Raw genomic sequence first — 15030 nt, 5'->3', positions numbered from 1 at the left:
AAAATCTCAAACTAAATTTTATTTACAGAAAAGCATAGAATACCGGTTAAAACTTCGAAAAAACCCTTTTCGGCCGATTTCGTAGATTTTGTCGGTATTATGTCCTTTTTCGTTAGTTTGCTCAAAATTTTGGGACTTTTCCAAAAATTACATAGATTTTTTTGAAAATTACCATGAAATTAATGAATATTATTATTAACAAATCATTTATAAACATAAAAAATATTTTTATTATAAAAAAAGAAAATACATTTGTTGCTAATTTCTAGGAATAAATTGGTGGTCTAAGTACTCTATTGCTTCCTGACCACTCAAACTCTATACGTTCTTCCTATGCATTGTTGTGGGTATGATGGTGAGACGAACTTAATTAGCATTCCTCTAATGTTGGTGTTCCTCTTATTTTGTTTAACCTAACTACCAACCAACATTCATAACTTACATGTTAACAACCATCGACTAACACACATCTATAAAATGTGAAAAGTGAACCGTTAATGATAATTTATATGGAAACAAGTGAAGGGTTATTATCTATTTAAATTGTCATTCAAAGTTTACTTTTCACTCGCGATAGATGTGTGTAATTTTATGGTTGTTACCGGGTAATGTTTGGATGTTAGGTGGTAGTTAGGTTAAAGAACATAATGAAAGATCTATATGTTCGTGTAATGATACTTTCTGATAACACATGATCATATAACATTGTAACACTCTAAAAATTCAAGCCAATTTAAACTTTTTCAAAAACAACCAGTTTCGTTAAGTCGTTACAAAAAGGTTTTCAATATAATTATTATCAGAGTCTTCCCAAAACCATATCGTAAAACATAAACATGAGGAGCGGTACGATCACGCCTTCGCCTTGCCACGGTCTCCTGAAGTACGTGAAAAACATTAAACCACAACTGTAAGCCCGAAAGCTTAGTGAGATACCCCCAAAATACCAACCACATATACCACACATAACATATCATAACCGAACAGAACAGCCATGCACTTCGGGTCTACTGTGTGACTGGTCTGCCCTATCGGGCCTTCAGTCCACCTGGTCTACCCTCCGAGTCTAGCCATATCCATCGAGTCTGCAGTGTGGTTGGTCCGCCCGCACCGAGCCTTCAACCCACCTGGTCCACTCTCCGAGTCTATAGTATGACTGGTTCGCCCGCACCGGGCCTTCAGTCGGCCTGGTCCACTCTCCGAGCCTCGGCACCTGGTCCGCCCTCGCGGGGCCTACAGCTTATCCAGACCACTCGCTGGGCCTTCGGGTTAATCGGTCCGCCCTGGGTATGTTGGCCTACAACACAAAGCAGGACCCGCCTCAACCTAACCCCAGTACAACAACCATGTGCACATAAACATACAATCATACAACCATTCACATCTAATCAAACCGATCTAGCAGATCACATAACATAACATCATCCTAACCAGGATACCGACCTAACCGGTCACTATCATAGTATCATCCTATATACCAGGATACCGAACTTAACCAGGTCTCTAACATATACCATCCTAACTACCAGGATGCAAACATAGTAAAGCAATAACATAACAACGATACCCGGATTACTATCCGATAAAGGGCCGGCCTTGGTGCCTTAGACCCGGTTGATATAGTGAGGATAATTCACCTCGCAACTGCTAACTGAAAAGATAAGATCACGCTGCTCCAACCTCCGAAACGAAATCCACCACTGATAATACCAAAAGACTGAACTCAATAAATACCAATAATTACCAAATTACCCCTAGAAGCCAACTGGTCAACTCTTGGTCAAAGACAAAGTCCTCAGTCAAGGTCAAACTTCCTGACTGACTCTACTCGCCGAGTCAGCCCGCTGACTCGTCGAGTCCCTATGCTCTGAAAACTCCCATATCGCGACCCAACTCGCCAAGTCACCCCAAGACTCGCCGAGTCCCACGAACTCTGAGTCACTTCCTGCTCAACTCACTGAGTCGTCCCTCGACTCACCGATTCACAGCTCAACCAGGAAAGGTGAGGACCTCACGACAGACTCGCCGAGTCCAAGGCTATCTTCAACCAACTCGCCGAGTTGTTCTTCCAACTCTTCGAGTTTCTGCCTATCTTCAAGCAACTCGCCGAGTACAACCATGTGACTCGCCGAGTACCACTAGCTCTTAATCCATTCAGTGGCTTTCCAAGCCATGCAGGGGCTCCAATCCATAGATCTACCCTTCTACAAGCTGTTCCTCATGTAAAGTTGCAAACTTTACGTGAATCTAAAGAGATCTAAGCATAATACACTCTTGGGCTAGGGTTTGGGACCAAAAGGCTTCATCAACAACTCTTGAACAGGGACTTTATGCTCTTTTGGATCATCACTACTCTAGATCTGAGGTAGCAACCACAGATCCAACCTCCAAACTCAAGATAACACTAGATATACTCCCGAAAATCCCACAAATGATAGATCTAGATGGATAACAGCTCAAGCAACGAATCATTACCTCAAGAGAAGACTCTAACAGAAGAATAAGCCAAAGCCTTGCAAAGCCCCTTGCTCCAAGCTTCTTAATCTTCAAGGATCTTTTCAACAACACTCCTTCAAGATCCAAATGCTCTCTAATTCTCTCACAAACGAATATTAGGGTTTCTGGACTTCAAGGGAGAGTAAAGAGCCTCGGGAGAGGGTATTATGTTCTTTATATAGGGCTCAATCCCCGGGATTAGGGTTTTCTCCACACAGCACCAACTCGCCGAGTCCACCCATGTGACTCGTCGAGTTGGTTACTTAACACGCAATCCGTAACGCGACTCGAATTGCTGAGTCTATCCATCGACTCGTCGAGTCGACCTTCTTATTTACACCTTTAGCCCTTCAACTTTACTTCTAATTATCCGGGATGTTACATAGCATCATGCCTAATAGCAAGTAGACACTTATTGATTGTGTATTAATAAATATTACCAACTCTTGTATTGGTCACGCCTAACAGAGTACTTCTCACTATGACACTCACAACGATAGATAGGAAGAACATAGAGACTTTGAAGTGGTCAACAAACAATAGAGAAGTACATAGTCGACCATTCTATTCTTACAAATTAACAACAAATGTATTTCCTTTGTTTATATTAAAAAATATGTTTATAAATGATTTGTTAATAACAATATCCATTAATTCCATAGTAATTTTCAAAAAAGCCTCAATATTTTGGTTATCGGGTAATTTTTAGAAAAATCCTAATATTTTGAGCAAACTAACGAAAAATGACAGAATACCGCCTAAATCTACGAAACCGGTCAAAAATGATTTTTTCGAAGTTTTAGCTGGTATTCTGTGCTTTTCTGTAAACAAAAAATAGTTCGAGACTTTTTCGTTAATTAGACTAAAATTTTAAGACTTTTCTTGAGATTTTCCTAAATGAAATTTAGTTTAAAAAAAAAAAAAAAAAAAAAACTGGACAAACGTCATCTGATATATTTTCTACCGGTTCCATTTTAACCATTTATTCTGTTGTGATTGATAGTCTTCCCTCTGACGCCAATAGTTGCCGACGACCAAGACAAAAGTTAAATCGAACTAGAGAGCAGTTCCAGATTCTGGCGTGGTGACGAATCGATACCTTGCTTCTAATGCATAAATCAGTGATCTCATAGACGATCCAAAACCAGTTCGATTAGTAGGGGTCTTAGGGTTTTCATCTGAGCGTGTGTCATGGATTTCCAGAAGAAGAGAATCCAATTTCTTAGTTTTATTGTTGGCGTTATCGTCCTCAGTTTCACAGGTACAAGCCTATTCCAGTTTTCTTCTACTGTAGTGTTTAGATTCTTCTCTTCAATATCTGTTAGATAATTGCAAATTTTTGGTCTGTATTCCTCGTTATTAAAGTTAAAAGAAGGGGAAAAAAGTATTGGTTGCGGAAGGAATTAAGAAAACAATACACCTTGATCTGAATTAGTAGGGAACTCATCATATAAACAGAAACCAAATTCGTTATAGTAACTCAAGATTTGATATGGTTCGGTGCATTTTGTGAGAAAATAGAGAGTTATCATTCCACTTTTGAGGTCATACTATGTGATTCAACTTCTAAAACGATATAAGTTTCATAAAACTTTAACAGTTGTATAAACTCTATAATCCGGTGGCAAGATTACTGCAATTAGAATATTCTAACTGAATTTAAACATGTCTTTGAACTTGAGAAGTACAAGGGTTGACCTCAGAAGTCAAAGATTTTGAAAATTTATAAAGGAAGTCAAGGGTCTTGGTTCTTTTAGTATTTGAGTTTCCTTCGATGCAGGGTTATATGAATCATAGATTGGGAAACTAGATGGAAATATTATAGTAGATCCAGGCATTCACTTGTTACATACACATCTTAATAAACCCCTTTGTTTGAATCAACACCTGTGGATTATGTTTTCCATAAACCCCTTTGTTTGGATAATGGATATCAATCTTTTGTAAAATATCTTATTTGATTGTCTGTCGGTTTTTTGTATCCAGTTTTTTATGTGATTTATCAAGTATCAAGGGAAGTATTCTTTATTTTAGTAGTTCATTATTCCCTGTGTCTCATATATTCCTTTTTTTTCAGCTGAAAAATGCAGACAAATGGTTGGAGAAACGGGATCATCCCAAAGTGGAAAGTTCACCATCTTCAACTGTTTAGATGGGGGTTCAGGAACATTAGCATGCATAGTAAAAGAAAGTGTAAAGCTTTACACATACAACATCAGAACACTTCATGTTGAAGTAGCAAGAAACAAAGCAATCGAAGCATCACTAGCAGATGCAATTTCACAAGGCATGGAAGCCAAAGCTGCTGCAAAACAAGCCCAAAAAGATGGAGCCAAAGCTGCAAAAATGGCGACCCGGAAAGCTAAACGGATCATAGGCCCGATTATTTCATCCGGGTGGGATTTCTTTGAAGCCATTTATTATGGAGGAACTGTGACTGAAGGGTTTCTCAGGGGTACAGGAACATTGTTTGGGACTTATTTTGTTGGGTATTTAGGGGAAGAAAGGTTTGGGCGATTTGGGTATTTGGTTGGAAGTCAATTTGGAAGTTGGATTGGTGGAAGGATTGGGCTTATGGTTTATGATGTTGCTAATGGTGTTCATTTCTTGCTTGGGTTTGGTCAATTTGAGGAGAATGTTGGTCAACGTGAGGAGGAGAATGTTGGTCAAATGGAGGAAATTGTTGGTCAACTGGAGGAAAGTGTTGGTGAAAATGGGTATGGGGGTTCGTTTCTTGAAATGGTCATGGGTTATGTGGGTTCGTATTTGTCTGAAGAATCTCAAGTGTCTGAGGAGGCTGATGTTTTTGAAGCTCCGGTTTATGATAGCTTTGAGTCAACTGAAGAACTTTGATAAAGTAATTGTACTTTTATTGGTTGTATGTATGTGTAGAAGCATTGGAACAGTTATTGCAACTTGTTAATATGCAACTGGTTGTGTATGGAGTGGCATAAGTTTTTAAAATTCTAGATACATTAACTGCTTAGTTTGTATTGTAACACATATAATAAGTTATGAAGGGGTGGGGTGGGTGTAATTGGGGTATAATTTATTGGTGATTTGTTTATTTATTTTATCATAACAATGAGAGGTATATTGTTGGTGAGGTAGGGGCATAAATAGAGATGTTCAATTTGTTTCTTTTAAAATTTTAATTTCTTGAACAATGGTGACACGAACCTTTTTCTGTGGAATATGTTGGGTTCATTGGTCTAAATCTTAGTATAAACACAACAAAAATAACAATAAACCACCCTTTCCATTCTCGAGGATTGCTTAATGCTTTATGCTTATACGCTTATCATCTAAATCACAATGACATGAATATTGAATCACTTCACTACACCAAATCGTAAAGAATATGGAATATCCAAAATTAAAATTTGGAAATATAAAAATGTCAAAGAAACATCGAAAACATGGAAATTATTTACAGTAAACGACTAAAGTCTTGGTTAATAAACTAAAGTCTAGTCCCAACTCCCATCTATTTAGGGATGTCAAAAAGTCCTATGGGACCCCGTTCATGTGGGGGTCCCGTCCCGCTTGGGGGAATTTTTTTAAAAAAATCGGGGGCGGGGGGAAGGTTAACCCTCGCTTTAATTTCGGGGGCGGGGGCGGGGGTAGGCAATCCCGTCCCGAAATTCCTATGTGGACCCCGTTAATAAATTACACATATATTTACATATACTAATTATATAACTGTAATAAACTATAACATGATTTTGAGTTTCCAAAATTCATAAAAAAACATGTTTTAAATTGTTAGTATAATGTTTTTATGATGCTATAACTTTTTTATTTTTAACATGTAAAATTTTACTATAAAAAATTATTTGTTATCTAAAAAATAACTTATTTTAGCGTAAATAACAATTTTTTTTAGCAAAAAAAAAGGCAACACAAAATTAATCGATGGCGGGGGCGGGAGTAATAAAGGTATTCGGGGGCGGGGACCGGGGATGCACTCCCCGTCATGTTTGCCCCCGTTGACATCCATACATCTATTAACTTTTCGAATGGATAATATACGTTTAGATATCAAAAAATCTAAAATATACGAAATTTTAGATATTTTTGCATTGAAATTTCGGATTCATATATTTTTGGACATTACAACATGACTAAACTAAGCATGAGCAACTTCACAATCCTAAACTTGTTATCCGCACATTTATTCTCCGATTGTTGGGAAATTTCTAAAAAAGTCTCAATATTTGGAGAAATTTTTTAATAAAGTTTTAAATTTTATTTTTTTCAACAGAAAAATCCCGATTTTTTAACTTTTTGAATACGGCTAATTTATTCACTTTAGCAATTTTTGACATGTTCAGCAGGTCATGAGACCAAATTGTTATTTTTTTTCAAAATAATGATATTTTTCTGTAGATTTCGTCAAAATTTGTATATAATGTATAAACGTATTTTTTACGTATTTATATGTATTTTTATATATTATGTATTTTTTTAAAAGTTTTTATATAGATGTTTATGTATATTTATGTATTTTAAATGTATGAACGTATTTTTTTATGTATTTATATATATATTTTTAAGTATTTTACATATGTTTTGTGTATTTTTATATATTACATATTTATATTTATTTTTACATATTTATGTATTTTTTTAGTTTTTTATATAGATGTTTATGTATTTTAAATATATAACCGTACTATTTTTATGTATTTATGTATTTTTTTTACTTCAAGTCGTCTTCACCATTTTATCTAATTCGCATAGCTTATTCAAATATGTCTAGATAGTTTTTCTACATACTCACATCTTTTAAGGTTTTCTCATTCGATACTTAATTTCAAGATAAGCGAAAAGAAAAAACTTAAAATATGTGGGTATGTAGGAAACCATCTAGACATACTCGAAGAAACTGTACGAATTGGATGAAATGGTGAAGATGATTTGTAGTAAAAAAAATACATAAGTACGTAAAAGAAAATACAATTTTACCATTAAAATACATAAAAAATACATAAACATCTATATAAAAAACTTAAAAAAATACATAGATACATAAAAATATATAAAAATATGGAATACAAAAATATGTAAAATACTTAAAAGTGCATATAAATACGTAAAAAATACGTTTATACATTTAAAATACATAAACATCTATATAAAAAACTTAAAAAATACATCAACAACAAAAAAATAACACACACACACACACACACACACATATATATATATATATATATATATATATATATATATAATACTTAAAAATACATATAAATACGTAAAAAAATATGTTTTTAAATTTAAAGTATATAAATAAAAATATAATCATATACATATAATAAATAAAAAAATAACACATACAAAATATTTAAAATACTTAAAAATACATATAAATACATAAAAAATATGTTTATACATCTAAAATATATAAAAATACGTAAATATATACATATAAAAACTTAAAAAATTCATAAATATGTAAAAACAGATATAAATACGTAAAAAATATGTTTATACATTATATATAAGTTTTGACGAAATATGCAGAAAAGTCTCATTATATTGAAAAAACTAACGATTTGGTCATATGACCCGCTGAACGGGTCAAAAGGGGCTAAAGTGAACAAATTAGTCGGTTTCTTGAGCTTTTTTATTTAAAAAGTTAAAAAGTCAAGATTTTTCTATTTAAAAAATAAAATTTAGGACTTTATTAAATTTCTTTCCAAAATATTAGAATTTTTCTAGAGATTCCCCATTGTTTGTTGTATAAGATTAGCCTTCAACTTTATGTGATGTTCTTAAAAACTGTTTTGTACCAATTATTTTACCGTGATTGTTTAATCCATTTGAAATAAATGATAATGACTTACTTAGGTAGATAATTTATTTTTAATTTTGTATACATTTAGTCACCTTTTTTATACATCATTGATCAATGAATTTATTTTTATATTCAAAAAATATCATTACAACTGATTATTAAAGATTGTAAAATTATTTTTTGAACACCAAAAATATGTTCACAAGTAAATTATTTACATAAAAAGAAAAGTGAGCAAAAGTAAAATTTTGTTAGCTCATAATTCATTATCCATTCTTCATCTTTCGTTATAATTTTTATTAACAAGTTCTATTAATCGTAAAATATTCATTTTTATAAAATTTTATTTTGTAAATCTAGTTTTAAATCTCTTTCTTATATTGATAAAAAATAATTAATTATTAAAATATGATTTACCAACCAACATAAATCTATATATAAATCTAATTTTGTTCATATTTAATCACTTTTTTTACATAATTACCAGTGAAATTAATTTTGGTGTTCACAAAATAGCTTTATGACCTAATTGTATTTTTTGAACACAAAAAATAAATTCATTGATAAATAATATACAAAGAAAAAAAAATGATTTAATATGAACAAAATAAAAATTCTATACCCTCCAAAATCATTATCCCTTTGAAATAATTATAGTTCATGGTAGCATTCTAGATACAAAGAAAGAAATTTAGCTAAAAACCAACCTTTAACAATCAAAATGTCAAATCTTCGAAATTGCAATAGTTTACCCGAAAATTAAAGCACCCAAGAAATCTTCTATTGGGTTGTTAGCGGTCCAAAAAAGTCCAACCCATATGCTTGACTTCACATCAACACAGAAATTTCATTTAATCGGGTCCCAATGTTCCATCATCACATCAACATACATTTCTTCTATATGTAGCAAGTAAATTATTTACATGTCAATAGATAGTCACAACAAATGCCAAAATACTCACCAAAAATAGATTATGATGTATTCATTCGGCAGATATTAAGTACAAAATAACCTTAGCAATATCAGTCTTGTTGGAAACAAGGGAATCTGAAAGAAAATGAAATATCCTTGTTGGGTTAAAAAACATATAAATTTGTTGATAAATATGGATCTAAAGATACGAGACGATGCCTTAATTACTATAATTAGCCAATAAAAATGAGACTTAGCATTATGATAAAAAGGTAGCCAATGAGTACGAGTTGTACGGGAGTGTGTGGTGCAATAAACGTTGAATTTGAATTCTAACGTGAGTAGTGGTATTATAAACGTTGAATAACATGTTTTCCTTAGGATTAAATTATTGTTTGAATATAAAAAAGACTTAGTTAGAGGTCTCCATACATAGTAAAAGGGACCACATTAAGTAGGAAAGAAAGATGATAGAAATTAAGAGAGCTAAAAATAAAGCAACCAGAGAAAAGTATTAAGCACGGCAAAAGATTAAAGTCAGTATTCTAGAATTGTTTGATCAGGACAGAAACAAAGTAAGCTTTCATGTTTATTTTTTAGAATTAAAATATGTTCTAAATATGATCTGTTATGTGTTAATGAAAATGTATTTGCCCAAATGCCATGAAATGTTATGTGCATGAAATTTACAAAAATAAATATTACGTGAAAATGTTTTTATGGGTACGTATGTGGATAATTTTGAAAGACAAGAAACCACAATGAGTAGCAAAACAAATGCCTGATTCCTATTTATCCAAAATATTATATAAATAAATTAACATTTTTATTTTTGGAAAACAACTTAAGAGGGTAATGAACTGTTGATATTGTTCAAATTTAGTTTATTTTTTTGTAATTAATATACCATCCAATTTATTGTTTGTGTTAGCATATTACCTTTGTGACCTGGTAACATAGATTACAACTTAGTTGACGTATACATGACAATATGTAGCATCTACTTGATAGATTAAAGTCAAGTGGTACGTTATTAGAATATCCTATACTTCATTCTCCTCAATTGTACCCTAGATTGGTGACTATGGCTTCTTCTTGTTCTTGTTCTTGTTCTTCTTCTATCTCTTCCAAACAGGGTGAATAAATTCAACATGAACATCCTTGTAATTGTGGGTTACCATATCGAGTGAGGACTTTGTGGAATGAAAATAATATTGGAAGAAAGTCCAGATTGTGCCCCAACTCCATGGTAAATCAAATGTTTTGAGTTTTTGGTTTAATCTTCTTCCTTTAACCAATTTTCTTCTTTTCTAAGAACGAACATAAAAAGAAATAACTTATAGAAATGGATGGATCTTGACACCCCTAAAAAGAAGTTCAAGTCCACTAAAACAAGTGAAATAGAACCCTAAAATCTTACCTGAAAGTCTCTACATTGGAAAATAAGATCAATATATATGAAAGATGAAGATGAAACGTAGAAATTTGGTTGCTATACTAGAGTTAGACAAACTAAAATGGAAATTGTTTACTCACAAAGTTGTCTTGTTTGTGTTTAATGTAGTTTAATGACATCATGTAGTTTTGAAAGTTTGATGTATTATGACTAAATGCTGTATTTTTTTGATGTATTATAACTAATGAAAGTTTTATGTTTTGATTGTGTAATGTTCCAAAAATCAAGACATAAAATTTTATTTATTTATTTATTATTTTTTGTTTTTAGGTTAATAAACCGTTAATACATATCTTTCCCATAAGACCAAGGTAAACAAGTTTTATCTAAACATCATTAAATCAGAGCGATTCACAAAATGCTGAAACATGTGGTGTGTGCTCTACAATCATCCCGAGCCCTTCCATTTGAAAACTTGTAGAGTCTAAGTATTGTAAAAGTCGAAGTGTTTGTTTCTTTGTTTTCGCATATTAGTTATTTTACTAAGTTTCTGTTTTGTGCGAAGCGTATTGTAATAGACTTAGTATATTTTTTGTACACTCAGGTTTCCTATAAATAGGGACTGAGGTTAGAAGTAGAAAGAGCTTTTGAACTCGAGTATTCTTTCTGCTTAAGCATTGTAATCAGTCTTCTTCAATATAAGATCTGATTAATATTTAGTCATTGAGTTCTTACTTTTCAATCATTCAATCATAATTGCTTTCATAATCTCGATAACAATTTTCTTCAATTGGTATCAGAGCAGGATTCAAACTGCATTGATCTGATTTTAGTGTTAGAATCATTTGCTTTTTGAGTAGTATCTTTACTCAAAATTTCCGCGCATTTTGGTTTTGAAAATCACTTTTGATCTTCAGATTTGAATCGATTATGCCTTTGAATTGTTTAATCGAGTGATCGATTAGCAATTTGTGATCATTTCATTTGATCAATTCTCAAATTCATCAAGTTTTTCAAGCTTTCTAAAATTTCTCGTGTTCATCAATGGCGAACTTCAACATGAATACGATGACTTCTTTCTCTCACTTGGTTGGTTCTTCAACCAAAATTCCGATGTTAATCCCTGAATACTATGATCAGTGGGCTGACAGAATGGAGGATTACTTAAATGGAATTGATGAACTTTGGAATTGTATCAATGGAACAGTTCAAGCTCCTGCAAATGTTCAATCAATTGGATCATCTGCCACTTCAACTGAAGTTGCTGAACAACAAAATTGCTTGAAGAAGAATGAAAAGAGATGCATGAGGGAACTAAGAAGTGCTCTACCTCCTGTGGTTTACAATTACATTCATAGTTGTAAAACAGCCAAGGAAATCTGGATCACTCTGAAAGAGAAGTATCAAGGTAGCGAAAAGACGAAGATCAACTCTGTGAAGCAATGTCTTGTTGAACTTAAGGAATTCAGACAAAAGGATACTGAAACTCTCGAAAACTACTATGATCGTCTGAATGAGCTTGTTTTTCGCTGCAATAGGTATGGAATCATGAGGTCTCTCATGGAATTCAATTTAACATTCATCATGGGCCTTCACAAGGAATGGCGAAGTGTGAGTATGATGATGAAGAATCAACAAAGTTTTGATACAACCAGCTGAAAACACACGAAAGTGAAGTTTCAGAAATATTTGAAGAATCAAAACAAAGTCTAGGAGGTCCTTTGGCTTTGGTTTCAAAGATTTCAGAAGTTGAAATTAATGAAACAGATGGTTCAGACAATGAAGGTTTCTTAATGAACTCTGATGATGAAGCTGTGGCATTCTACTCAAACAATAAAGTTAAGATATTTTTCAAAAAGCCTTTCAATCCAAAAGGAAAGGCAAATGATGCGAAGAGTGGTGTCGCAAAAGCTGGAGGTGAGGAGAAGAAGAAGTTGGAGAAGAATGATGAAAAGCAAAAAGATGCAAAGGATGTGAAGAAACTGAAAGGTGATTCTGGAATCTATTGTCACTACTGCAATGGTGCAAATCACTTCGCAGCTGATTGCATGTTGCGAAAGAAAGAGGAGAAAAAGAGCAAAGTTAAAGATGAAGCCTACTATTCGGAAAAGATTGAAGAGTTGCGGGCGAAGACAAAAGGAATGTCATTAGTGTCAAAAGGAGAGTCTGATGAAGGAGAGAGTGGAACATATCAGATCTGGTCTTCAGGATCTGATGATGAAGAAATGAGGCATCCAACACATGGAGCTATGTTTGCAAGCTTTGAAGAAAATTGCGAAGAGGATGTTTCAGGTCGATGCTTCGTGTCCAAATCCACAGACAAATCTCCAACGACCACCAAGGTACGTGCTATTCTTGAATCTTTTAATATTCCTTTATCTGCTTATGATGCTGGAATTACTTCATTTGATGATACTGTGGCTTATTTTGATTATGTTATTGTGTCTGCTAGTACTGAAGCTCAAAATCTAAATATGCAACTAGTTGAGACACGGAGAGAATTAGAAAATAAACGAAGCAGAGTAGATAAACTAGAATTACTGGTGCAGAATGTAAAATGTGATAGGAACAATCTTGAAAAAGAAGTTAGATTGTTACTTGCACAAAGAAATATATACTGTAACTCTGCTAAGCGTTTGTATGCAAAATTAACAGCTTTACATCATTCATCTGAAATTAGCAAAGAACAACATAGGAAACTTTTACCTTTTCTTGAATATGAATGTGAAAAAGTTGTTGTTGTTTCTTATGACTGCGAAAACACAATTGCACAATTTGACAAAATACATGATGATAGATTCGCATATGGTATTGTCAAAATTGATGAATTCTTGAATGCTGATGAGTTGGTTAGTATTGTAAATGAAAGTTTGACAAAGAATGAACAAGTGAAAATCTTAAAGAAAACCGAAACCTCCACTCTTGATTCTCAATTCAATTATGCTGATGTCAATGACAATTCATATAATGTGAGTGAAATCAGTGAGATTGAAAAGGAAGAAGAGGTTGATTGTTCTCAATTGTCAATCATTAATATCACATCTAAGATCAAAAGTAAAGAAATTATAGTTGATTCGATAGTAAAGGATGAAAATGATATACCCTCTACTTCGCAACATTGTAATTTTGATAATGTGGAAGTTGAAAGCTGGAAGACCGATGACACTGATGAAAACAAAGAAGATGTGAAGGATTCACATGAAACACCTCAAAGAGTTGTTGTTGATCAAGTGTTTGGTGATACAAAAGAATTCGACAAAATTCTTAATGACAAAGGTGCACATTATTTGGAAACTAACACTGTGGTTTATCCAAATTTTACATGCACAGATAATACCATTTTTCCAAATCAAGTTTTTGTTACAACTGGAAATGTTGAGAAAATTAAACCTGAATTCAACAAAATGGTTGAAAATGATAATAAAAGGTCGACTACTGAAGGTTTTTTCGCAAATCAAAATACAGTAGAAAACAATTTAACTCAAAACTCTTATGTTTTTCAAAGACAAAAATCATCACACAAATGGGTGGTTAAAGGTGAAAAAGAAAACAAAGTTTTTGAAAGAGTTGAAAAACCAAAGATTGAAATGAAATTAATTTCTCATAAATTTAAATTGATGGTTGGAAATTATTCAACAGAAAATAACGTTTCAAAAAGAAAAGCAAGAAAAGCAATCTTTTGGCAAGTTGTGTCTAATAATAAACCAAAAGTTGAAAAAACACAAATTTCAAAATCAAAATCATCAAAATTTCAAAGAAGATATAAACAAAAAGATACAAGTTTTCACAAACCAATAAATTCTGTTGACAAAATTCCAATGCAAAATAATGATAAATTTGTTCGGAAATATGACAACAATCGAAAATTTGAGACTTCGCAAAAATTTGTGAATGATCAAAAGTTTCACAATGTTGGAAAATTAACGAATAATTCATCAACTTTAAATGTCAAAACTCAAACAAAAATGAAATTTTCACCAAAACAACCAAATTTTCCAAATCCTTCAGTCTCAAAACCGACCAAAGTTTTGTATATAAAAGGAAAATCTGATGTATGTACGATCAACCGTTGGCTTGAAGGGAAAGAATGACAATATCAAAATGGGAAGTTTTCAGAGAAACAAATAGAAACTGCATTTGAAAAGTTCGTGAATAACTCTTCTACTGGTAGTTCATCATCTCATGATTCGCAAGTTCCGGTATAAAAATGGAAACCGGTTATCAAAGTTGCGAATGTTGTGAAGGATGAGATGAATGTCAATGGAAATCCAAAACTGTTGAACAACTATATTTCAATATCTAGATATGATGATGTTGATATAATAGATAGTGTCACAAACAAAGTAAAAACATGGTTTTTAAAATCAACGCATTTGTTCAAAACTACTAATGTAGGACCCAATAAGTCTTGGGTTCCTAAAT

The 15030-nt window shown here is 32.7% G+C and overlaps 1 protein-coding gene across 1 annotated transcript; it reads left to right on the top strand.

Annotated features, from left to right (window-relative positions):
* The first annotated feature begins 3528 nt into the window (after positions 1-3528).
* Positions 3529-5482, top strand: LOC145053825 (uncharacterized). Its single transcript, XM_079001932.1, has 2 exons — positions 3529-3757; positions 4574-5482. Exons 1-2 carry the CDS (start codon positions 3688-3690, stop codon positions 5347-5349), a joined length of 846 nt encoding a protein of 281 aa, XP_078858058.1. The 5' UTR covers positions 3529-3687; the 3' UTR covers positions 5350-5482.
* The last annotated feature ends 9548 nt before the right edge of the window (positions 5483-15030 follow it).

The sequence above is a fragment of the Lactuca serriola genome, chromosome 5 (assembly GCF_051521515.1).
Source record: "Lactuca serriola cultivar US96UC23 chromosome 5, Lser_US96UC23_V15, whole genome shotgun sequence".
Taxonomy (NCBI): Eukaryota; Viridiplantae; Streptophyta; class Magnoliopsida; order Asterales; family Asteraceae; genus Lactuca; species Lactuca serriola.
This window is presented reverse-complemented; position numbering and strand designations above follow the sequence as displayed.

What these genes read in the sequence shown, in the direction of transcription:
- LOC145053825 (XM_079001932.1), top strand. Translation starts at nt 3,688, where the DNA reads ATGGATTTCCAGAAGAAGAGAATCCAATTTCTTAGTTTTATTGTTGGC. An exon ending in TATCGTCCTCAGTTTCACAG is followed by an intron (nt 3,758 to 4,573) that starts GTACAAGCCTAT and finishes CTTTTTTTTCAG; the next exon opens with CTGAAAAATGCAGACAAATG.